Raw genomic sequence first — 24,407 nt, 5'->3', positions numbered from 1 at the left:
CTTTGCTTTTATTCCCTTGTAGGATCCCAGACTGACTTGTACAGTCACCACTAAGATCCACATTGGTTGTTCCTGGCTAGTAAAAACTACACAGCCTAAAGACAGGTCTGCTGGCTGCCTTCCTGTGCTGCCCCAGTTGTAGACCCAGAGGCAGCTTGTGACAATGGCAACGTGGGGCTTGTTTCTCATCTCTCTTGCACTGCACTGGTGCACTTGCCTTATCTGATGTACAGTGGAGGTGTAGCTACACTGGTAAACAGAGAGGGCTAGGGACCTATCCGTGGCTCCAATGCCGAGCAGCATGGACTGGCTTACAAGGACATTGATTGAGTCCCTGTAGCATATTTGTCTTGGAGAGAACTAGCTGGAGCACCTGGAAGAGAGCCAAAGAGTGAGCTAGCATCATTAAGCTATGTGAGCAATCAGGAATCCAGCACTTCTGCTGGCTTTGAGGTCCTTTTTAATTTAATGGCAACAATAAATTTCTCATCACTATTACAGCACTTTGTCCCCAGCAGTTATAAGGTATGCCTGTACAAAACTGTTGTCCTGAAAAGGGATGCTTGCATAAGTTCTTGCTGTTATCTCGGGTAGGAGAATTTTTAGAACAAGGCTTAGACAGTGGGGATGGTATAGCTGCACTCACTTGCCTGTACATTTGACTTTCTATGTCTCAATTTGTGCAGGTCTGAACCATCCAGTCTTACCAACTGAGACCACTGAGTTTGGATCCTTGTTGGGTGGGGCTTGAGAGCTGGAGCTTGAGCATCCTGAGCTGGAAAGGAGAAATAATTTTTAAGAAAGTGTTGGGAGAAAACCGATCTCTGCAGCTGGGCTGAGCAAGAGGTGTTTTCTCCATGTCACTCGTGAACTATGGGTGTGCTCATAGATTTTGCTATATAAGCCACAGATGGCTTTTAAAGATAATTTATGAGCTTTTTTTATAGAAAATATCATTGTAGTTTAGAGGCAGGAGGACGCTAGTGATGTCCCTGATTTCTTCTGCCTTTTTTTTTTTTTTCCTCAGCTTCTGACAGTTGTAGCTTTTCTTTATCACAGGTTTTATGTTAGTTACAGGACATTACAAAGCATTTCAGGGCTGCTGGAAGCTCCTAAAGAACCTTCTGAAGCTGGCATCTCTTACAGTGCTGACATTGCAGGATTTCCAACAAGCTTTTTCTTCTGCATCTTCTCCATTCCTCCTTGGGTTCCCTTCTGCCATCTCAGCTCTGTCAGAATGTCTGCAGTGTGTCCCTGACCCAGCCACAGCAGAAACTGTAAACCCAGGTGATCCCTCTGGTTCTTTGTTCCTGCGCCTTTGTTCCCCTTTCTATTGGGGAAATTTGTACGTGTTGCTACATGCAAATGAGTTGTTCATGAACAATTGAAGTTAGATTGTGCTGAAAAAGATCCTGCTGCTGGGCTATCCCAAGAGACTTGGTGGCTGGTAAACTGTAGCTGAACTGGGTCATGCATCTGCCCTGTGTGTGCCTAATGCTCTAGCACTTTGGACTGCAGAGAATGGCATTGAGAAAAATAAACCAGAGAAGTAGGTGGCATGTATTGGTTGAACTTTTTTGACAACTAGCTTTCTGAAAGGAAATTCATTGGGCACACTGGTATGCCCTCATGCAAATTGTTTATGCTTTTTGACTCCACAATCCTAGGTCCATTAAGCTGGGAATGGCTGCTGGAACAGAACACAACAGGAGTTTTCAGCCAGAGCATCGGTGAAGTGTGCTTAGTTGTTTTTTTTTTTTTTTTCTCACTTCATGCTGCAGCACAGTTGCTGACATCCCTCATTTCTCCTGGTGCATTAAACATCCAAGGTTCAGGAATGCAAATGATTATGCTGACTGAATCATCTGCATAGCCTTGTGCATCCAGATAATATCATTGTCTTCAGTTGTATGTTCACAGTGTGCTTCTTGAATAATGCAGTGTACTGGTGGTTTCTGAAACTTTAACTATATGGCATATGATCTCATAAAGACTGACCTACATACTGATTTGATGAAAGTTAGTGTAAATCCATTGAGATCAGGGGAATTTTGTCAATTTAAAGCATCAAGACAGGACCTTAATGGTCATATTTCTACTACATATTTCAAGGTGTGTTGAAAATAGAGGAATCTGTTAAAATGCAACATTCCTTAGGTTGTTCTTTTTAACATAAAACATGCAAACATGGTGGGAAGTAGAAGAAGTGGTCTAATTTTTATTACAAGCAGGACTGGTCTGAAGAGGACTTGATACTACAAGCAAAGTGCTAGATTTGCTGGAATACGTAAATTCCTTATGTCTAGCTTGGTAAAGCAAAGCAGCACTGTGCACTGTGGCTTACTAGAGTGGCAGATTAGGGAGGGGAAATTTTGGCCTTCAGGCAAATTCAGATAAAAATATGTTGCTCGTTAAAAAGTGTATTTGTTTTTCAAATCATTATCTGGATAAAGCCCCTTGATAAAAACCTCAGCAATAGCTCCCAAGTGTTGCACATCAACATACAAACCATTCTGGCCCCTGTCTGTAAAACAAGAGGCTGAATTTCACCGCTTGTGCTGTTTAGCTGCTTTGGAAATATGTGTACTGAGCTGCTAGGGATGTAAATGTCTATCAGCCAAAGCAACTGATCACTGAATGATCCTCCTGGCATTTGGAAACCTTCTGGGAGTGTAACTACTTCCTTAAGGGGGAGTTTATGGCTGTGGCTGTTGTTTTTCCTGTGTGATTCGTGACCAACCTCAGGTTCTTCAGAGCTGCTGACAGACTTGACATTTACAGCTACTTTCAAACCTACAATTTGGCCTTATCTGAAAAATACCTTGGCCTTATCAAATGGATGCCCTTAAGGTATTCTGTTTTCTTGTTTCTAAGTTGTGCGGTAGACCCCAGACCATACCTTCCCCCTCACTCCAAAATACCCTTTAGCCTGGTTGTTAGGTCCAAGTCTAGGTTTTTTTTCAGGTAATGTGTTACTGCTGCTTTTGGGAGACAAGCCACTAATGGTAGCTTTTGTTCCTATTTGATTATTCAGTAATACTTTAAAATAATGGCTTAGTCTGTGTTCACATCTTTGGTATTTATTGTAATCATATAAAGCATGTGGAAGTTATTTGTATTAATGTGATTGTCAGAAGTTCTTTGATAGAATTTCTACTGTAATTCAGTATTAATTACTCTGAGCATTAAAGAAAAGGAGACTATTTTATTGTGCTGCCTGAATCTGAAAGAAGTCTTCTTGATTCTGCAGGAGATGGCAACTTTCTTAATCAGCTGAATGTAAACATTTGTAAGAGCTGATGTTCTTTGAGTTTCTATGAGAAAAGGCACACATCCAGGACTTTATAGTTTGACCATAGTTTCACATACAGCACTTGTTGGTAAGGTGCTTACCTTCTCCTCCACAACCCATGTGATATCAGTGGGTCACCTCAGTCTAACTCCTGTTGGAGTAATGTTTTGCCACATTCATGAAGGGAATTGGTGCAAAAACCTAAGTCAAATAAAAAGAAATTAAGCTAGGGCTAGATGTATTTTTTTTTTTTTTCTGACTAAAACTTCCAGATAATATAGTTTAAGTTTAAATTTACAAAACCAGACTGAGTAGTTTCAGCTGAACAACATAGACCTTGGTTCAGAAAACTGGCTGAGCCAGATGCCATATTTTATGGGAGGTGAATAGCCTCCTTGGTCACTGAGGGTGTGGTAGGCCCAAGTTCAGTTTTCTTTTCTGTGTGTGTGGACTTAAACCGCTGTCTTTCGTCTAGTAGGGGGCAGTGCTAACTAACCATCAGCAAAGGGTCTTGCTAGGCTGGTGCCATCAGTGTCATCTGGTGGTATTGTTCCAGTTTGTGTGACTAAACACGGAGGGCCTGAAGGCTGGGTGACTCCACCACCAGTTTAGTTGGTCACCGTCTTCTTGTCTTGCTCTCCGATTTAATGAGTATTGTATGTCCAATAAAATTAGCTTTAACAAGAGGGATTGAAAGACACTTCTTTACGCATTACTGATATCTGAGATTGCATCGCCCATGTGAATAACCTGCTGATACTGTCTTCTGGAGTCAAGCTTCGTCCGGTTCAGTGATATTGACCGTTCCCTGAGATAGGGAGCAAAAGAGAGAGAGGGTTTCTTGCCTGGTGTTTCAGAATGTGAGAAGGTGGGACCACATCTGAGGTAATGTGTGTTATATAAAACAAGAGGCATAGCACCTCTAGATGTGTGACAGGGGAAGAACACCAGCTACAGTTGCAAAGCTGCTCCTATATAACATAGTATCAATGCCACTGACCCTCCTCTGGCACTTGGAAACTAAGAGAAATAAGGAATTGAGTGTTTTGCTCCACTTCCCATCAGATGGGAACCTCTCGTCATCTCACATCTTTGTAAAATTTAACACAAATAAAGCTGCCTAGTTAAAGACATAGAGATATGCATCTCTTACTCTTAGGCTTCTTCCAGTCAGCATCTGAGGACACTCACCCTCACTGTTCCATATCTTTACAGCATAAAGGTCTGTAAAGTACTCAGTGACATGCACTGCCTTTCAAAAGTATTACTTTGTCCTAGCAAATATAATTTATTTCCTGCTACCTTAAAAGAAAAAAAATAAAGTATTGTTTTTTTGCTTCTCTTACGCTATGTCTGCTTTGAATGAGCTTAATGAGGAGAAAATGTGGAAGGAACTCTAGCACTTTCACAGAAGAGTTGAAGAGATTAGCAGAAGCTCCAACATGTTTCAGCTATCCATACTTCGATTTTTTTTTTTTTTTTTTTTTTTTTGCCAAGGGTGTTCTAGCTCTTGCGATTTAAATTGAGTACGGGCTGTACTAACAGCTGAAGAGAAACTTTGGCAGTTTTAATCACGTTGAAAAGAAGTTTAAGTGGCATACTCCAGCATTAAACACCATACATCTTGGAAAATATATCTGGATGGTCTGCTCAAGCCAGTGAACTCTCCTAAGGGTACCATACTGGAAGGACAGTGCTAGGAGCATCTATCAAGCCTTAAGAAAAGGTAAAAGGAAGTTGACATCACTAAAGGGCAAAGAAAAGGGAGATTAATGGAAACAGAGAAACATCCTACCAAAAGCTGAAGTTGTTTCCAAAGGAAACAGAATTAGTTATAAGCTCTGGCTGATTAAATATTTTATCTATGTGGCAGGCAGAAAAATTTTCCAAAAAGAACTAACTGGAGGAATGAAAACCTAGTGCTTCATCCTCCTTCCAGCAAAAAAGAGCAAAACTCACCCCCGACACACACACCTGCTGTGTGTGTATGGTCAATTGATGACCAGGTATAAAAGAAGTGCTCAGAGAAGACACAGGGAGGCTGTATGAATTATTTGCATTTGCATTCACTGTGGTAGAAACTGAGGACATTCCCTGTGTTCATGCGGAGACTCAGCAGGCTGAAACAGGTAATTGTTAGAGAACTTATGATATAGGTACAGGATGGATGTGAACATATTGGCAGGACTGGACTCACCCATGAGTGCTGAAGAACAGTAGTGTGTACTTCCTCACTTAAAACTGCCTTGGTACTTGAAGACTAGAAGGTGTTAAAAATAGGATCACTGTTTAAAAATAGTTCAAGCAGATTTGTAAGCCTGGCATCTCTACTAGCTGAACTGGTAGAAACTGTATTATAAGATAATGTTAGTGAACACCTGGATAAATCTATGTGGCTTGTGGGTAAAGGTAATCTATATCCAGTAGATAAGTCTATTTGAATTTTTAAAAGGCTTTTGACAAAGGGATCAGGGCAATCATGATGTGAGAGGGAAGGCATTCGTAAAATAACTGGTTAGAAGGATGCAGAGAAAAAGAGATTGGGCAAGTATCTGGAAGTAAGATTCACTGGGGTTACTGACAAACTACACCAGTCTCAGGAAATCTTCTGAGGTGAAAATACTTGTATGTTCAGTTTAAAACACACTGGTCATGTTCTTACTTTTCCCTAGGTGTCTGCATACAAGTTGCAGAGTGAAGGGTGGGCTCTTTCAAAGATCTGATATGCAGCAAATCAACACATCTCAAACACTGTTGGAAGCCTTGAGAAGCATCTACGAATGCTTCTAGGCATAACTGAACACCACCAGAATTGCTGAGAAATATTGCGGTAAATTGATGAATTAGATGAAAGTAAAGACTTCTTCAGAAGGGACATTTTGAAAGCTAACTGAAGGTAGTAACTTCAAGGTCTATAACTGCAGTCCTTGGGCTGCCTTGAATTCTCCTGGCTCATTTCCAGGGATTTTACTAATGGCATGAGCTCTTGTGCCAAGGGCTGGAGGGACTTCCTTGTCTGTTGAACTGCTGTTTGTTTCTCTCTCTTTTCTATCTTTTTAGCCTCGTGTTTGGCTTCTGCTAATCTAACTGCTCTAGAGCAATTTATCACCTCTTCTGCTTATACTCAGGTGGCCACTAGTTCATTGCTCAATTGCAACGCTCATTGCCCTAGGGATGCAAAACAGATGAGGTTGCCCAGAGGAAGCGGCTAATAGAAGAAATACAGAGATCTTCCTTTGCATATTTTATAGTTGTGTGAATTTGTTTTACCCCATTTAAAATATTTAGCTTCACCACATATTCCTGTCGTCTCTGAACAATTGTTTTCATTATCAAGCTTTTAGTTGACAGTGGTGTTTAGTAGGGATCTGCACTCCAGCTGCACGCCAGGTGGCATGATCTCAGAGATCACCAGTGCCACATGTACTATAGTTTTAAAAAGGTGCTCATATATGTAAAAAAAGAGCCTATCCTAGTTACAGTTGTTGCCGTAATGCACGTTGAAGTGTCTACTGCTTTAAATAATTTCTCTTCAGTCCAGAGCATCTTTAAAAAGAAAACACATTGAAATCAAACATTGCTGTTTTCTCTCTCTATCGAGTTCTCTTTGGAAAGAGCTCAAAGACAGGATATAGTTGAATGTCATCTTCACTGACATTTGCAAATTAATAAAATGCGAAGGATGTCATGATGTTAAACAGAAAACTCAAAAGACTTAGCAAAAGTGTTCTCAGTCACGAATAGGTCTTTCATGGCTGTAATAATTTGGTATGTTTTATATTTGAATTACAAAGCATATAAGGCCAACATGAACAGAGAGGAAAGCATAATGTTATTAGCTTTATGTGCTACTGCAGACAGTGATCTAGAGACCTGTTTCTGGAAAGCAGTTGGGTAAAAGACCTAGATGTGCAGGAAATACTGCACTGTTCTGTTCAGTTTCTGTTTGGTTACTGTCCCAAAGTCACAGCAGACTGTCTTAGGGAGCCCGTGTTAATCAAAAGTAAATCTCCTGAAGACTATATCTGAGCTTTGTTGCAGTTCTTTTTCCCATTAAAACCTGAGAAAATGTGTGATCTGGTTATGTTTCTTCTCACAGGCTTGCTCTGGCATGCAGTCCAGTGAAATTAAATGCCAAAGGTATCAGACTTAGCTCCGTCTTGGTTTGTTGTTTTGTTTTTTTTTTTTTCCCTAGCTGATTTCATTGGTTCTCTGTTTTCTCATCCTCCAGACTTTTCAGCTGTAAGAGCTGTGAAGTATTCAGAAGATTTAGAAATACTACTCAGCGAATTCATTTTGGCAATACAAGTAGTTTACAGCCATGCTGATCTGCCTATTCTTTCATATTATTTCCACTTGTGTGTGACTTTAGCAGCCACAGTCTTCAAAGAAGCAAACTAAGATGAACAGCTCATCTTTCGAAAGCTAAGATTCAAGCTGTCAGATAACAGAAAGGATTGATGTTTAGCTCTGCTGGTTTTGGAAAGAGTAGCTATTAAAAGCACATTCTAATTTGAGTTGGCAGAATAAGGATCACACACAGTCCCAAAATACCAGTGAACACTGATTTTAATGTTTCATTACTTTGGTGTATAGGATAGCTCTGTGTTCCATTGAAAAACAGAGAGTCAGCTTTCCCTCAGCACTATATATAGTATTCCCAGGGCGACAGTGTAAGAGCAGTAATGGGTGGAGGTTTAAAAAAACCCCTAATTAATACTGAATTCAGTCATGAAAGGAGCCTACCTCTTCATGGGGATTAGAGCCTCCCTCTGCAATGTCTCACTGGGCTTTCTGAGTGCATCAGATTATTCTGAAGGTCATGTGCTAAGGACAGAGTGTTAGTAAGAAAGGCTGGTGGAGAAAGATGTAGTCTGCAGTCACTGTGGAAAGAGTGTGTTTCCTTGCTTTTGGGTCTTTGGAGCTGATGGTGGGAGTAACCAGAATCCCTGACCTGGAAAAAGCTGTTGAAAAGGTGTATAAAAAGGAACACGAGGCTAATTTATCTTTAATCTTTGGGACCAGAGATGAGAGGAAAGCAAAGGGTCTTCAAGGTTGGAATCCCGTGTCCATAAGAAAGAGGAGGCAGCATGAGGTCTCAGCAGGCTGTGCGTAAGGGATGAGCTGAAGTGAGTTTGGGATTTAGTCATACCCTGAGAGGAGCTAGCATCTCTGCTGAGAGTCTTTGGGTCCATAAAGGGCAGTCAGGTGGGAAGGGAGGAGGGCAAAGGGGAAGGAAAAGATGGGAATAGCATCACCCCATCTGTGCCACAAGGTCTTGAGTGGGTGACCATGGTGCCTGTGGAGGGACCTGCAGTGAGAACAGGGGAGAATCCCTTGTGCTGAAGCTGTTTGAAATGAGATTAGGCAGAGCACTGGGGATCTACCACAGAAATAAAATCCCCCTGCGTTGATGGAGAATGTTTAACATCTGTAATTTTTTTGGTTTAATGATCAGTCTTTATGACTGATCGTGTTACTTCATACCTTTTCTAATCCCTCTCAAGTTTGTTGTGGGCCTGAATTTTTTTGCCTGACGTTCTGAGCATACTTCCAGTGATATCAGAGTTGGTTTTGCTATTGACTTTAATGGGATTATAATTGAATCTTAAAGTCAGGTAGCTATCCTGAGGCTAAATAAACAGTGAGGAAGTTTATGTAGTTGGGGAAGCTGGAATAAAACAAGAAAGGGGGTCAATTTATAGTAGTTTAAGTGCTCGTTTCTGGCTCCTTGTGAGGACAAGTAGAATAGTCTACCTTGCACCTAATGCATGCTAAAAGAGCCTATGTGGAGAATAAGCACACGGAAACTAGTGTGCTGTTAATTGAGATGCAGTCTGTGTTTTAGTAAGATTGTCTACACAAGCCCAAAGGGGCAGATAATCAAGAAGTGCATGGTATGAATGGGAACACAGGGCATTAAGGAGGGCATCAGTATTTGAAAGCATAAAAGCACTCTGAGAAATGACTGCAGTAAAACTCCTCTGTCACAACAGTGGAGGTTCAGATGTGTGGTTGCAAGCTGACTTGTGACCACAGCTGTAAGCATATTCCAACAGCTGCAGCAAATTGCTAAATCATTCTTGGCCAATGCTGACATCAAATTATCTAAATAATTTTTGTAAGGTTGTCCTTTGCCATAGGGACAAATAGATAAGTCTTTGTACGCCTTCTGCTCTATTCCCTTGAGCTCTATTTGTCTTAATTTTAAAATAATATACTATTTCTTTGGCAGCTGATCTGTTCCCCTCATTACTCATTTTTTTTTTTTCCCCCCGATAAGTCAACCTGCAATTAATCCAGAATGCTGAACTTGTTTTGACTTTGCAGATGCCAACACAGTAAGTGACTGGGATATCATCACAGGCATGAGATAAGGACTCTCTGGGGAGATCAAGAAGAAACTAAGATGCAAGAAAATGCTGCCATTATTATCTGCAAGTGGGTTAGCTCAATGTCACTGCAGCAAATTCTTTGCGGTTACTGGAAGTCATCTCTTAGTACCAGAGAGCAGTCCTGTCCCTGAATATCTGCTAAAGAATATCAATAAGAACATTAAAACCAGATTAAAAACAAACCCCAAAACACATAATGCTCTTAAGTCTTTGATTGTACTGTCATGACAGTGTACTGTGGCAGTTTTCTCTTGGATGCATCTCTCTGGAAAAGAGCAGAGCATTTGAGGGAACTCTACAGCTGGTATCAGGGAAATTATTTCTCTGATATCTGTGCAGCTGTGCCTACACGTGCCTCTTGAAAGCTGTGCTTTTTAAGCTGATCTGTCATATTGACCTGGCAGCAAAAATGTGTTGCTTGTGATTTTATTTGCTCACTGTCCATTAATGAGAATAGCGGAAGTGAAGCGCCTGGGCTGAATGTGCTGTGATCTGCTTTCACCAGCGTTCACAGTCACTGGCGCCTCTCTGGGCTGCCGTCAAGCTGCCGGCACGCATTACTGCAAATTACGGAGCAACTCGTGTAGGTGCTGCTCGGGGCTCAGGAGATTCCAGATCCAGTTTTACCTAAATGATGGCAACCCTGCATGTGTTTGCTTGAGCTTGGCTGCAGAAGGTCAGAGGATGACCCTGGAAGCAGTTTAGCTGTTCCTTGCTCAGACCTGAGCTGAGGGAATAATGTCACCTGAGATACACTCTTGCATGAGCAGCTGGATCATTTGATGCATTTCTTTTGAAGCCTGGTGAATGGGGAGGAGCTGCACAGCTTCTGGGCTGTGCCACTGAGAGTATGGAATGTTCAAAGCACGTCAGGTAGAGGTGAGCATGAGCTAGGAACCAGCAGCTCCTCATTCAAAGAAGTGTGAGTGAGGATCAGCATGAGGGAAGGGGTTTGTGCTCATCTGGATGTGAGGACTGCACCAGGCTGGTGGTGTCCATGCCAGGACAAATGGGAAAAACCCATATTGTCACGCTCACACGTCAGCTGCGGAGGAAAAGCCCTCCTGGTCTCTTTGTCAGGCATGGAGTAACGTCCTTGCTGTCTGCAGGGATGAATGTGGTATGGTACACCCAAAGCCACCACTGGAATGGGGTTGCCTGCAGGACTCCCTGTCTGTCTTGGGAGTTAAAAGAAAAGACGCTTGAGCTTCCAGTACCATTTCTAGAAACTTGCTGACACACACCATTTGTCCCCAGATTTCTCAGCTTCTAACCAGCCTGTGAAATGTCAGAAAATTGGACAGCGCTCCTATTTTACAAATGGGGAACAGAAAATTTAATTTGCTTCTAATATCTCCCCTCATGAGGAGCACAAGATGGGCAGCAGCTTTTTGGCTGTGTTAGGCCATCAGACCAGCCGTAATCAGCATGTTTTATGTTTCTACATGGGCTCCTGGCCACCTGTATAATGTCCATCTGTTGCATCGGGCCTGATGCCTACCAACATTGCAATCCAGATCATTTGAACGAGGCACGGATTTCCAGGAGGTGATGATGTTCCTGAAGGACAGTTTGCAGTAGCATGACAAATGCTGTCCCTTCTGTGTGAAGTCTTTCCCATGCACCGCTCTTAGGGCAGTGCCGTTCACTTCTTGTTACTTTAAGGCATTTGGGGAGATTCATGTAGAAGAAATGTGAACATGGTGTGGCAATGATAACGAATATTCAGAGACAGTCCCTGGCCCTCTGTGACTGTATCTGAGCAATTTTAATGTATTAATCTTTGAGCTGCACAGTGCTTTTCTGTGAATGGTAAATTTCTTAGAAAAATGCAGTTTTAGAATAACCACATCTATTTGCCATCTGAAATGAAATTTGTTAGATAGCTGTAAGAGGAAAGGACATGGTGAAACTGTCTTCCAGGAGTGACAGAGGACCCGTCTCTGCCTTCCCCTCAGCCAAGGTGCAAGGACACCATCACATCAGGCTGTGTGCTCAAGTTCCCTTTACTGTGAAAGGAAGTTTGAACCTGCATCACCCACCTCCCAGTGAATGTCCCAAATTATGGGGGGACCAATAGTCCGAAAGCAAGCTGCTGGTCTTATTCTACCTTTTAAGAGCAATTAGGGTTCTTAGAACAGGGTTTGGATACTAAGGCTCTGAGCACCTAGGTGAATACTTTTAAAAGTATTAAGCTAGGGTGTTTGTTTGTTTTTTTTTTTTTTTTTTACCCTCAATGACTGCGTCCTAGTGGAAATGGAACAAGTTTGATAGGATGTACCTGACTCCTGCACCTGATAATCTGACAGGTTTTCCTGCTACTCCTTTGGAAGAGAGGATGGTAAAGCCTCTTTGGGGGAACACTTAGTTAAAGGTCTAATAGTAACAGAATGAGAGGGCCCATATGAGAAAGTACAGCCAGACAATGAATTTCTGCCAGGGCATCTTGGTCTTGGCTGGCCTCCTATATTGAGCTGTGTCTTGGCTATGCTAAATGCAAGAAGTTACAAAATTGTTTTTATTGTTTTGTTTTGTATGTTCAGGTTGAATTTATGTCTTGCTTGGAAGACAGCAGCTTTGTCTGCATTAGCAAATAGCACCATGCAGTAGGAGGAGATCTGCGGAACAAATAGTAATGAAGACCCAGGCAAATTTCAAGGGGTTTGCTTGAAAACAGCTTTATTCTAATTCCACTTGAAGGAAATTTTGAAAGAAACTTGAGCAAATCAGGAGACCAAATATTGCATGTTGAAGATGTCAACAAAACCTTTCAACTTATTAGGAATATGTCAAGTTTTCTGCCAAAACAAAGACTTCAAAAAACCTGGCATGTGTTCATGAGACATTTCAGTGCTGTTGAAGCTGTATTTTTTGTTGGCAATTGTTTCAGATGAAATTTTTTCTGATGCTTCTTGAGGTCACCTGGCATCCTGCTTAAACCTGTATATCTTGCTGTGTGTGTGATTCTTGCTCTTGTTTCACAGAGGTCCCTACGCAAAATTGATCTCTTCATAACCCTTTAGAAAGATATTCTTATACTTATCTCTCTGCCTGCACCAGAGAAGGGAAAAAAAATCCAGTGCTGCTGTCTCAACTTTCTTGTTCTGACTGCTCTGCTGTGTGACTGTGAAATCAGTCATGACACATTTGCCTCAGCTGCAGGAAACTGAGAAAGAGGGGGCAGCAACAAGGGCAAGACGGGCATTCAGGAGCTGAGAAGAAAATCAGGGATCGCATGCAGGAGAGCAACCCAGCTGCAATGAAAGAAGGGTGTGTGAGGCATGTGCAGAAGTGGGCTTTTAATGTAGTAAACTTTGCCCGCATGCTGAAGGCTGTAGATAATGTTATGTGGTAAAGGCAGGGAGGGCTTACAGTGCTTGCTCTGAAGATTGCGTGGACTCTGCAAAGAAAGAAGATTATTGAGAGTAAATCATAGTGACTTTCTCATGCAAAGGTACCCTCCAATGCAGTCAACACCCCAGGACAGCAAGTCTTCCTGTTACTTAGCAAGTTTGTGTTTTAGGTATTTTATTTTACCATGACTCTGGCTGACCTCCGTATCAGTTAGATCCAGTGATACGTATTTGGGATACTTTAATATTTTACTGAGATGTGATTTGTTTAGTGTCGGACATCAAGACAGGTCAAACATCAGTGCAGGTTTTGGTGTGAGTGAACGGCCTAGGATTTTCTGCCAGATGTCTCATTAATCTTGGCATATCCAGAAGCATATGGCAAGGAAACGTTATACTCTTGACAGAATACTGGTTTTGGAGTAGTATGTAAGTCTAATATCAGGGATAAAATAGACATCAGCAAATAGCTATTGGCAATTTAACAACCTGTAACCTGATGTAGTTTTTATATCAAGAGATGAGAAGACTGTATTAGAGAAATAATCTGTATACATTGCCCTCTTCATAGTTGCCAACTAGTCTTTAATTTGCATGCTCCAAATATCAGTTGCTTTTAAACCTACTCAGTGTGTAAAACATGCCATCTTCAACACCAGCTCTGAATATTGTTTGGTGCCTGTTGCTAAATTTTTGTGGTGCCACTTATCCTAAACAATTCATCGATTTGTGTTTTACTTGTTTGTAACAAAGTATATTCTTTGAGATTTCTCTCAGTTCCAGAATGAGAATTAACTACTATGGTAGCGCAACCTAAACCACTATACAAGCATAACAAAAACAATTGTTACAAGTCTTTCAAGTTTTATAAGTCCAAAGTTTATATTTAAATATTTCTTGGTATTGCATGTTCAGCATGTAACTTGGATTCCTTTCTGTATGCCTTTAAGAAACAAGAACAACATGGGCTTTAAAATTCCTTTTAAAGATCCCTGTGCCTGAAAATATATGTTGGTTTTTGGACAGAAAGAAAAATGTCGCTAAAAATTGTTGATTTTCAGGAAAACTGTCAGTGTTCATTTGAAAAGATGAAATCAGAAACGTTTGGGGTTTTGGAGTTAGCAGCATACCAGATAGTTTTCAACTGTCTATTCAGGTTTATGTTTTTAGAAGAGAGGCAGTGTCAGACAGTCAGAAGTTTGTCTGGACTTTCTCTGGGCTCAAGAAAGGTGTGCAGGTAATTGTAAATATGTGTATGAAGAGCAGCTTTTAGCTGGGTTTTGAAATGACTGGGAAAACCTGTGTGTGACCAACTTGTTTTTCTCTGTTGTTTTACAGGTTCCAGAATCTGCTGTGGTCTCGAAAAGCATTTGTGGACAGTGTTAAGGTGTACAACCAGAGCTACATCTACATGCCAGCCTTCTCAATGAAGACAGGGACGGGACCCTCTCTGCGTGTCTATTACACCCTGGAGGACTTTGGTGCCAAGCAGGCAGTCCTTTTTGCCAACCCCAATTTCCTGCGTGACATTGGCAAGTTCTGGAAGAGCAAAGGTATCCATGCCAAACGGCTTTCCACGGGACTTTTCCTAGTCAGTGCCGCCCTTGGTCTGTGTGAAGAAGTAACAATTTATGGCTTCTGGCCATTCTCGGTGGACCTGCACGGGAAGTTTATTAGCCATCATTACTATGACAATGTCTTGCCCGATTCTGGATTCCACGCCATGCCAGAGGAATTTCTGCAGCTCTGGTTTCTTCATAAAAGTGGTGTACTGAGAATGCAGCTAGAACCATGTGAGGACCCTTTAATCCAGTCTTCTGCCTGAGGATTGTAGGAGTTGGTTTGGGAGATCCAGTAGTTTTTAATTTCCATATTCTCCAACAGAGAGTTCTGTTTTCTGTTGATTCTTTTTAAAGGGAAGATAATCATGGATCTGCATGGACCATAAAAATGCTACCTGAAGCTACAAATGGAATATGTCCTTAATGTATAGTGCTTTATGGAACTGGGGTGGGGGAAGCAAATCTCTCCATCAAGTCCATTCAGCAGCATTGTGATAACAATGGCAGAAGCAGCACAGCTGAACTTTCCGGGGGACATTTTTAAATGACTGATGTAAAAAGGGCATTAAGGCTCGGAGGTACACAGGGCCACCCACAAGCTTTTGCTGACAGTGCCAAATATGACTGTCTGTTCAAAACTCCATTTCATTCCAGATTGGCACCTCATACAACTTTCCTTTTTCCTTTTTTTTTTTTTTTTTCCCCCTCTCTGTTTGAGGCGGGGGTGTGTGTGTGGGTGTGTGTGTGTGTGTGTAAGAGAGCAAGTGTGCATTGTTGACTTTCTTTGCTTCTTTCCTTTTTCTTTTTTTTTCCTTTTTTTTTTCTTTTACTCTTTTTTTTTTTTTTTTTTTTTTTTTCTCAATGGAAGGAAAAGGAAAGGCTTAAAAGCCCCAGGAGCTGAGTACCATCAACTTCACTGAAGACTCTTGGGAGAGTGAAGGGTGCTAAGAATCTGGTTAGAAGAATGTCCTAGGAATGCCCTGCTACTAAGTATGGATGGACCTACCTGTTGTAGATTTTATCAGGATATTTAGGTCTTTGCACTTATAGGTATGGTGATGCTATACCGTGGGCAAGAGCTGGTTAAGGGAAATTGGTCTGAAAATAAAATGTGTGTTACAAAACCAGTAGTGAAGTGCAGCCTGGTTTCCACAGCGACTTTTGTAGTAGGGATGACCTGTTTTGCTGTCCAGCCTTAGGGATTAATTCTGTATTCATTTGGACTCCAGATGTTCCATTGACTGTCAAGGGAATTTGAGGTGTTCAGTGGAATGCAGAATGAGGTTCTTCATTTGCTTATAGCAGAAAAACTGCAGAAATGAATGTAAGTGTCATTTAAAATGAGTTGAAGCTTCGAAAATCCTTTCTCTTTGTGTGACTAGCTCTTCTGCTTGGATTGTAACGTTAGCCTTAAAGACTTGTACTTTTCTCGCAAGATTGTCTCTGGTTAAAGATAGTCTGAAAAATAAGACAGCCTTTGGGAGCACTGAAAAGCTGCATAGCCAGCAAGAAAAAAGAAAAAAAAAGAAAATGGCAGGTCCTTACGTAAGGCAGCCTCTCCCTCTCAGTGGGTGAATTATGTCAGCGTGCGCATTGCATGCACTGCTCCGGCCAGCACAACGCCCGAAGGATTGTTTTATTTTGGGTTATTACTTGGGCAGCAGATGGTCCTAACGCCATGTAAATGAGAAATCTTTTTGTTTGTTTGCTTTGGTTTAGCACTGTAGGACAAGAAGACAACAGCAGGTCAGTCCACAGTGCAATTTCAACTGCAAGATGTTAACCACCGTTAACTTTAAAAGTCCAGATCAGTGTTCTTTGTTATCCTTCCATCATTAGTAGTGAAATTCTAGTCAAAGTATTAAAACAGAACTGTCGTCAGGTTTCCACAACAATTTTGTGTGCTACCTGTTTTAGCTCCAAAGTGCTAGTATTTTGGGAGATGTGTCCTATTATATGTTGACAACATCTCTCTTTGTAGAATACCAGCTGCAAGTTATATAGATATAATTAAAAAAAAAAAAAAGCAAAATCTGTGGCTCTTCTTTAAATATGATTAATTCAACTGTCTGTGTAGGACACTGGGAAAAAAAATAATGTTTTACTTTTTAAACCTATGTTTCGTAATAAAATCTTCTTTCTAAATATGGATATTCCAAGCATAAAATGGGCACTGTTTCATAGAATTACAAGGCAGTGCTAAACTGTAACATGGAGATTTGGATTAAATAGCGTTCTAGAGATTGTTCTGATAAACTCCAAATGTGCTTCTGTAATCCATTTTATCTTTGTCCATATTTTTGTTAAAATTACGGTCAACACACTGATGGAACATCACTTAATAATTCGTTCCCTTTCATTGTGTTTGTTTTATCTATGATGTGGGTACTTGGTGAGGAAGGATTTGAAACTAAAATGTTTTCGTTACTGCTTGTTATGGCAGAATTTTACTGCCTTTCTTGGAGAAGAAGAGGTGCCTGTATGGTTTTTATTGTATTCATCAAGTTTTGCACTTTTTAGTGCTTTAAAGATTACATTATCTGTGAGAACAACAGTCAAAATACGGTGTGCTAAAATGGCACTTCAGCAGGATTCCAGCATTTTCTCGGGGGTGAGAGGGAACGAGGAGAGTAGGCGGGAACTGCCTCTTTGCTGGTAATTTTTTTGTATTTTTACCAACACTTGGGAATTTAGTTTTGAACCTCTCTGATGGCTCTCCAGCCCTTTGGTAATCCTTTTTTTCCATGTTTTGGGAGAATAATTTGGATTAGAAGAACAACAGAAGAACATGTATTTTTGTAGGAAAAGTCTGCAGTGTTTCATAATGTCTAGCTTGTTCATGTTAGACTGGTGACCTGGGTGTCTGGAGATGTTGTATTCCCCACCTCTGCAAGACTGAGGCAGGCTGAACCTGTAGCCTGTAGTCTTTGTGAGTCCCTTCTTATTTCTGCCGTCCTAACGTTTGCAAAGAGATAGCTTCCAAAAAACTATGGGGGTAGGAGGGACTCAGGCTGTGTGTGATGTGTGACTGATGTTGGAGAAATTGTTTATTCTGGCTCTATTCACATTTATGTATAGTGAACATAACTATCTTACAAAGACAACTACATTTGATGGGGAAGTAAAGGCTTCAAGGATGAATAATTTTCTGTAACTTCCAGAAAACTGGCAGCTGAGGAAAGCAAAGAAATGAAAACAAATGCCCCTTTTGAGAGAGCAAAAATCTGTTTTAGCTGGCTGACTTGTCAGTCCATGCAAACACTGGCCAGTGATCAGCCTTTTGCCCAGCAAGTAAAAAAGGGACACAGTAGAGTACTGCAAGTGTTTTGTGGCAAAAGCAGTCACAAAAAAATAAAAAAGAAAAAGAAAAGCAGCTGGGAACATGAGAGTGGCAGCTGCCTGACAGAAATGTTGGAGAAAATATGCTCCATCCGTGCTGCTGCTCAGCATGAGGCTTGCCTTGTCTAAATCTGGGAGGGAGGGCATGTCCATGTATAGGATCACTGATGTGAAATATGGCATTGCATGCAAGGGACTGAAGTTGTATCCTTCTTCAGGAGGGAGGTCACACCGTGGGATAGGACCATACTTCTGCTTAAAGACAGTCACAAGCAAATCCAGGAGGCTAATTGTAAGTGTTAACCATGAAAAATCAGCATCTTGCGGTCATGGTAAACCTTGGTCAGGGTGATTATATCCATCCAGCATTTACCTATTGATTGATTCCAGTCCGTTGATTGCACTGCCCTTAATCAAATCTCATTACTTGTGTTGCTATATTTTCCTTGAAATGAATTGAAATTTTGATGTTTCTTTTGTTAGTGAGATGCCCTACTCTAGCTTCTCTATTTCCACTGCCAGTCCCTGAATTTCTCTGATAATGTAGCACAAGTCTTTGCCAGGTTGAAAGCTACTGCAATTTGTCTTCAATAAAAAATAGATCAGACTGCCCGAATGATTTGTTAATGTTCCTATTATTGTACGCATCAAGTTATCATAGAGGTGACAAAGTAAAGAGGCACTGGAATCATTGCCCTGCATAGGAAGCATTACTCCATGTTTGTAAGTAGAAGAAACTAAATTCCTTTACAAGAGTTGTTCATGGAAGTACTGAAATAACTCTAGATATAATCTTTTGGGGGTTGTATATGCTTTTGAGTAAATCAAGACTAGTTTTTGAACTTGTGCCAAAACTGTGTAAAACTTCTCCTTCCTGTTGTTAACAAAGCCTTTGGAGCTTCTTCTAAAACAGACAAGCAGAAGAGAAGCCAGCCAACTAAAATCATAGAGAAGGGGTGCTTGTGCTTATGAGAATAAAAGCATTTATGATTTTGGCACAGACCTTGCTATAATACTAAGGACTATTATTCATGAATGTTGTTATTTATATTTTGCTGCGGTGAATATACCAAGTTTGGAGTGAACTAGCTACAAAAGTCAAAGGTCCAAGCCTCTGTCACAGCTTAACTTTTGTAGAATATAGAAATATTGGCCACTTTGTTGACTTGATGACTTTCACCTTTTTGTTAGCTTCATCAAAATGGTGTCATAACATACACTGCTGAGTTTGCACCTCTGTGCGAGCTGAAACTAAGCAAAGCATCTGCTTTTTTAAACTGAATGTCTGAACTATGATAGTTATGTAAAACCCTCTGTACATCTTCATGGGAACTGGTTTAATATCTGGCTTATCCTTGCCTGTAATTAATAAGGAGAACACTAGTGAGGAAACTTTTGACCTAGAAGTGAGGTTGATGGAGATGAATGCTGTCTCACCTTTTGCTGCCTTCTTTGATTCTTTTCTTTGGCTCAATAGAGTAGTAAGTACTGGAAGAAGTCCAGGTTATATGAAGGACAGGCAGTTCTTGAAGAGTTGGATGATGCTGGAAGAAAGGAAGATCACATCAGTGGTGTGAAAAATTGGAGTGTAGCAATTCTTGATAAAGATCCCCAGCTCTAAGCAACTGTAGGACATTTTCATTTGGTAATGACTGTGAAAAATGGTCTACCTATGACCTGTAGATGGTTTTCTGCAGGATGGCAGCAAAGCAAAATGCTGTGAGGAGAGGAAACTGATTAAACAGAAGGGGAAATACAATGGAACAAAGAATGATGATGAAAAATATGTCTTTCCCTTCTCTTCTGCCACCACCCCCACCCCACTCCACCCCGAAACACATATATGGAATGGACTAACCAGCTATTATCCTGAAGCACCATATGCTTTGGGAAATGCTATGGTGGGATTTCCATTAGCCGATACTTCCTAATAAACAAAATTCACCAGACCTTGTCCAAAAATGCCTGTTCCCTGGCTCCATGGCTGTTTGATGGATGTTCTGGGGGCTGTGGCTGTCCCAGTGTGCTGTGATCTCCCTAATGGGACCTTCTTCTAATGTCATGAGGTTCCATCAAATCTCTCTCTAGGATCATCTGGACTTGTATTTGTGCCCCAATAATTCATCCTAAAGGATCTCTCTGCTCTCTCCTTCCTGATTACCCTTCTCCTCAATGTTAGAGTTGTGATTTAAAAACTCAGCCATAAGGTAGCTAATACATGTCATTTTGAACCATCTTTTTTTCTAAAGTGTTGAAAAATCCAACAAGAGTTAGCTCCAAATTGAAAATACGACCTCAGTTAGGTATTCATAATTCCATCACTGAAGAATGGAAAGAGTGGGGGTCAGTCTTTTCTCCCAAGTAACAAGTCACAGCACAAGAGGAAATGGCCTCAAGTTGCGCCAGGGGAGGTTTAGATTGGACATTAGGAAAAAATTATTTACTGAAAGAGTGGTCAAACATTGGAACAGGCTGCCCAGGGAAGTGGTGGAATCACCATGCCTGGAGGTGTTAAAAAAAATGTGTAATATGGCTTTTCGGGACATGGTTTAGTGGGCGTGGTGGTATTAGGTCAGCAGTTGGACTTCATGATCTCAGAGGTCTATTCCAACCTTATGATTCTATGATTCTAAGGCTGTGATTTTCAAAGCGATTGTCATAAAATAACTTCTCTTTCCTTGGATTCCCAGATTTTGTCACTTGGAATGTATCACATGTTCGACTTTTTGGTAGTTTTTGCACAGAACAATTAGTGAAAAACTTACTGGCCTTTTTGTTAAGTATTAGCAAACTGATTTTCCTAAGTGTAACACAAATACCCAACAGGAGGCTTAACCTATTCTCCCTAGCTGGTGTTTCTTTGGCAGCAATGAGAACTTAAACAGCTAGTTATTCCTCCCTGATTATTCATTTTCTTCAGTTTTTATTACAGCAGGTTGAGCCCTAGTGTACTTAGCTTAATGCATATACTTAAAAATGACTCTCACTCTGTCTTTTCAGCTGTAAAAAAAAAGAAAAAGTTGTTAATTGAAAATGGTTGTGTAGGTTCTCTCTACAATCAGGAGAGACAGGCACCTCCAGATGGTGATTCATGCTTTTTCTGAGCATGGGCTGCATTCAGAGATCTCCGCAGGACTGTGGAAGCACCCCAGCTGTGTCTGTGAGGTGAAGCTGTGCATAGCAGAGTGCAACCTTAAGCATTTTCCCTAGTGGTGTATAGTTTGCTCATGAGCATACTGCTGTGGCTTTGCCAGGCGCCCACTGATGCTTCCCTAACCGGTGCTCAGGCATTGCGTGGGGCAGGGAATGCGGCTCAATGACCTACTCCCAAATAGTCCAGGCGGATGATGCCAGCCTGGTCTGAGGAGTTCAGCTGTGTGTTGAGTTCAGCCAACCCTGGTGTACCGCTTGCACTTGGTGACAGCAAGTAGTCCTCACCTGTGTCAAGGTAGCAGGCACGTTCAGGGCAGTAGCATGTAAGGATAAGGCTGTTGACTGCTGCTGGGACTTGGCAGTTACCAGAGTGGCTTTATTGAGATCTGCCTTGGGTACAATTCAACGGGTGCTGTTGCAAACCAGGCCCTAGATAATTACCAGTGTCAAGTTTAGCCCTCTCCTGCTTAACAGGCAGAAGTGCTGGGCTTACTGGAAATGATGACAGCTCATCCCTTCAGAGACCAGCCTGCTTCTTGCCCTGAAACACTTGATCCCTGGCAAGTCTCAGAAGGACCTATTAAAACTGCATCTTAAAATAATCTACGTGTGCTCCCTGCTGCTACTGAGTTGGTCAGCTTTCTGTTGAGCTGAATATTTATCCTGTTTGGGTCCCTCTAAGGCAAGTGAACCTTTAGCACTCAGACCAGCTGGAATTTACTGTGTTATTTGCTGTCTCAACCTTCCAAGTTAAACCCTATTTTCTTTTAGACTGGATTTAGCTATTGTGAGTGAATACCAAGTGAGCATAAGAAAGCCAGACCACAAGTAATTGTTCTCTGGGTGTATGAATAACCTGGTGTTCAATAAAACACGAAAATACCTTTTGAATAGTTCCTGTTGATTTCTAATTGTATATTCAATTAATTGTTTTGCTCAGATGGGGCCCATAGCAAAGATGAGTTGCATTGTTTTCTGTTTATTGGAAGGGAGCAATTAGAGATGCATAATGTATTTTAAGCTAAATTCTTACCAAGGAGTTAGGGAATCTACATATTTGGCGAGAAGCTTTGTGATTACCTTGGTAGTAAAGGAGACATTTGCACTGAAAATAGATGCACAGAGGAAAAGAGATTTTAATTGGAACGGAATAATCTGGAGCACTGAGACCTGAATTTGGGTCCTTGTTTGGATGGCTTTGACCAGGATCTTTGTGTGCTGCGAGAGTGCCATAAGCACAACTTCTTTTTCTTCTCTGTATATTAATTTTTGTAGAAAATGCTTGAACATTTTTTTTTATAATCCCTACCTGCACTGAAAATAAACACCCCTTTTTTCAAGAGCACAAGTTTTCTTTTCGGATACCCATAGCTTTTAGTACGTGGAGCAAAACTAACAGAAGACATCCAATTTTCAGGAGACCGCTGTTTTCGGAGTAGCCTGTCAGGGCTCCTGCAAACACGTGAGTTGATTGCTGCCTCTTGAGCTGTAGAGTTTCAGCAGATGATACAGAGTGTGCTGCACTGACAATAGAAAAAGATATTTTAGCCACAGCTCTGCCAGCTTGATGTCTTCTATATGCTGAGTGGTATTTCTTAGTTCTGCGAGGGCTCTTCAAGCGTGAACTTTGATCCTGAAGATCATACGTTGACTAATTTTAAAGGACTGGAATTTGAATGTACTGAAAACTGAAATGAGCATTGAAATGACTGGAAATAAGTCCTTTAGTGTATCATTTGGTCACACGGCATGGTTTGGCCTGTTACAAAGCAGACCTGTTCATATCTGAAAGCCATTGTCTGAGTATGAGACTTGCATACATGAGGAGGTCACTGGAAGGTGAATGCCTGACGCTGCATAGGGCAAGGACTTCCAAAAAACACTGTGTTTTTATTTATATCAAGAATGAAATCCCCATTGAGCCAGTAATGGATTAGGTCAGCATTCAGTGCTCTTGAAACTCCTACCCCATAAGCATTTCCATGAATTGTTCCATGCACAGGCAGAAACAGCAGATATTTCTTTTGTTCGTGCCCTTCACCTTGCATTGAATATGGAATGAAGTGTCCATCAGAGCTCTTTATTTACCCATCTTAGAGGTCTCTGTAGACTACCTAAATAATATATGGGCACACAATTATATAAATTTAAACAAAGTAGCTGTTAGCCTGAAGTTTATATCTTAAACACTGATTAGTATCTTGATTTACTTTAAAAAGAAATTGCACAAATTTTGCATGTGAAAAAAGATCTCTTTTTTTTTCTTCTAAAATACACTAATAACTGAACAAACTCTATGTTAGAGATCTGTGAGTGTTTCTGCTAGTTTTCAAGTTATACTGCACTTCTAGTGTTGTATTCAAATCCATACTTCTGCAAAGCTTCCAATTTTAGACTACTCTGTGTGGTGGTTTTAGATAAAAAATTAAAAGTTATACTCCAAATGTAGTCAAAAGAGAAAGAAAAACAAACTCAGGACAGAGGTTCAGATCTTCTGAAGTCTGATACTGTTTATGTACTGCCATGTAGTTGTGGTGTCTAAAGAATTAGACAAAGATCGGAAAGGAGATAAATATGCAAGCTGATACAGTCTTTCTCATAAAGATAAAGGGATGCAAGCATGTATTTAAATGCTTGGCTGAATCAGGACCTAAAGTTCTTAACACATGTTGGGTCTTTATTCTTTCGCTTCTCTTCCCTTTAGTACTTCTTGTACTGGGGTAAAACCTGCTGCGTTCACAAGTCGTTTAAAATCTCTCTGCACTACTCTCTGAAGTTTCTTCTGGCCTCTAAACCTTATAACAGAGAGACATAAACCACTTTACGTTTATTAATACTGAGTGCAAGCGAGCTTGTATGCAGTATTTCATGTCCTCCTGGTACTAATTACTGTAGTAACTCAGAATTAAAATGAAGGCTTTCTTATTCCTGATACAACTTACCCCAGAATGTTTGAAATTTTTCTTCCTGCAGTGATTTCTCTGTCAGGTGAATGGAGATTATATTTAGTTTAGATGTTTTGAGAGTTAGTTAACTCATGCTTGGGGAATAAAGTGAAAACCCAGAAATTTTATAAAGGTTTATCTGTTTTGAACAGTGAAAACAAGCAAGCAAGCAAACCTTTTTATCTGACTGAATTTATGCTTCTGTGTTAAAATCCACCCTCATTGTTAGCAAGTACAATAAGGACATTACCTTCAAATAGCGCATAGATTGTAGGAAAGTGAAAAGCCATGCATTTTAATGAGAAAATAAGGTTTTCTCCTCTCTGCCCTGCCATTCAATTTGTAAGCCAAATTCTCTGCTCTCTTTT

The 24,407-nt window shown here is 40.8% G+C and overlaps 1 protein-coding gene across 1 annotated transcript in view; it reads left to right on the top strand.

Moving 5' to 3' along the window:
- ST8SIA1 (ST8 alpha-N-acetyl-neuraminide alpha-2,8-sialyltransferase 1) overlaps positions 1-14,865 on the top strand; it is a 120,859-nt gene extending 105,994 nt beyond the window's left edge. The window contains exon 5 of the mRNA XM_086466643.1: positions 14,379-14,865. Coding sequence (XP_086322769.1) covers positions 14,379-14,865 — 487 coding nt within the window. The remainder of the gene's footprint in view (positions 1-14,378) is intronic.
- The last annotated feature ends 9,542 nt before the right edge of the window (positions 14,866-24,407 follow it).

Source organism: Leptosomus discolor, chromosome 1 (assembly GCF_034619465.1).
Source record: "Leptosomus discolor isolate bLepDis1 chromosome 1, bLepDis1.hap2, whole genome shotgun sequence".
Lineage (NCBI taxonomy): Eukaryota > Metazoa > Chordata > Aves > Leptosomiformes > Leptosomidae > Leptosomus > Leptosomus discolor.
The sequence above is the reverse complement of the archived record's forward strand: the minus strand, read 5'-3'. Positions and strand labels throughout refer to the sequence as shown.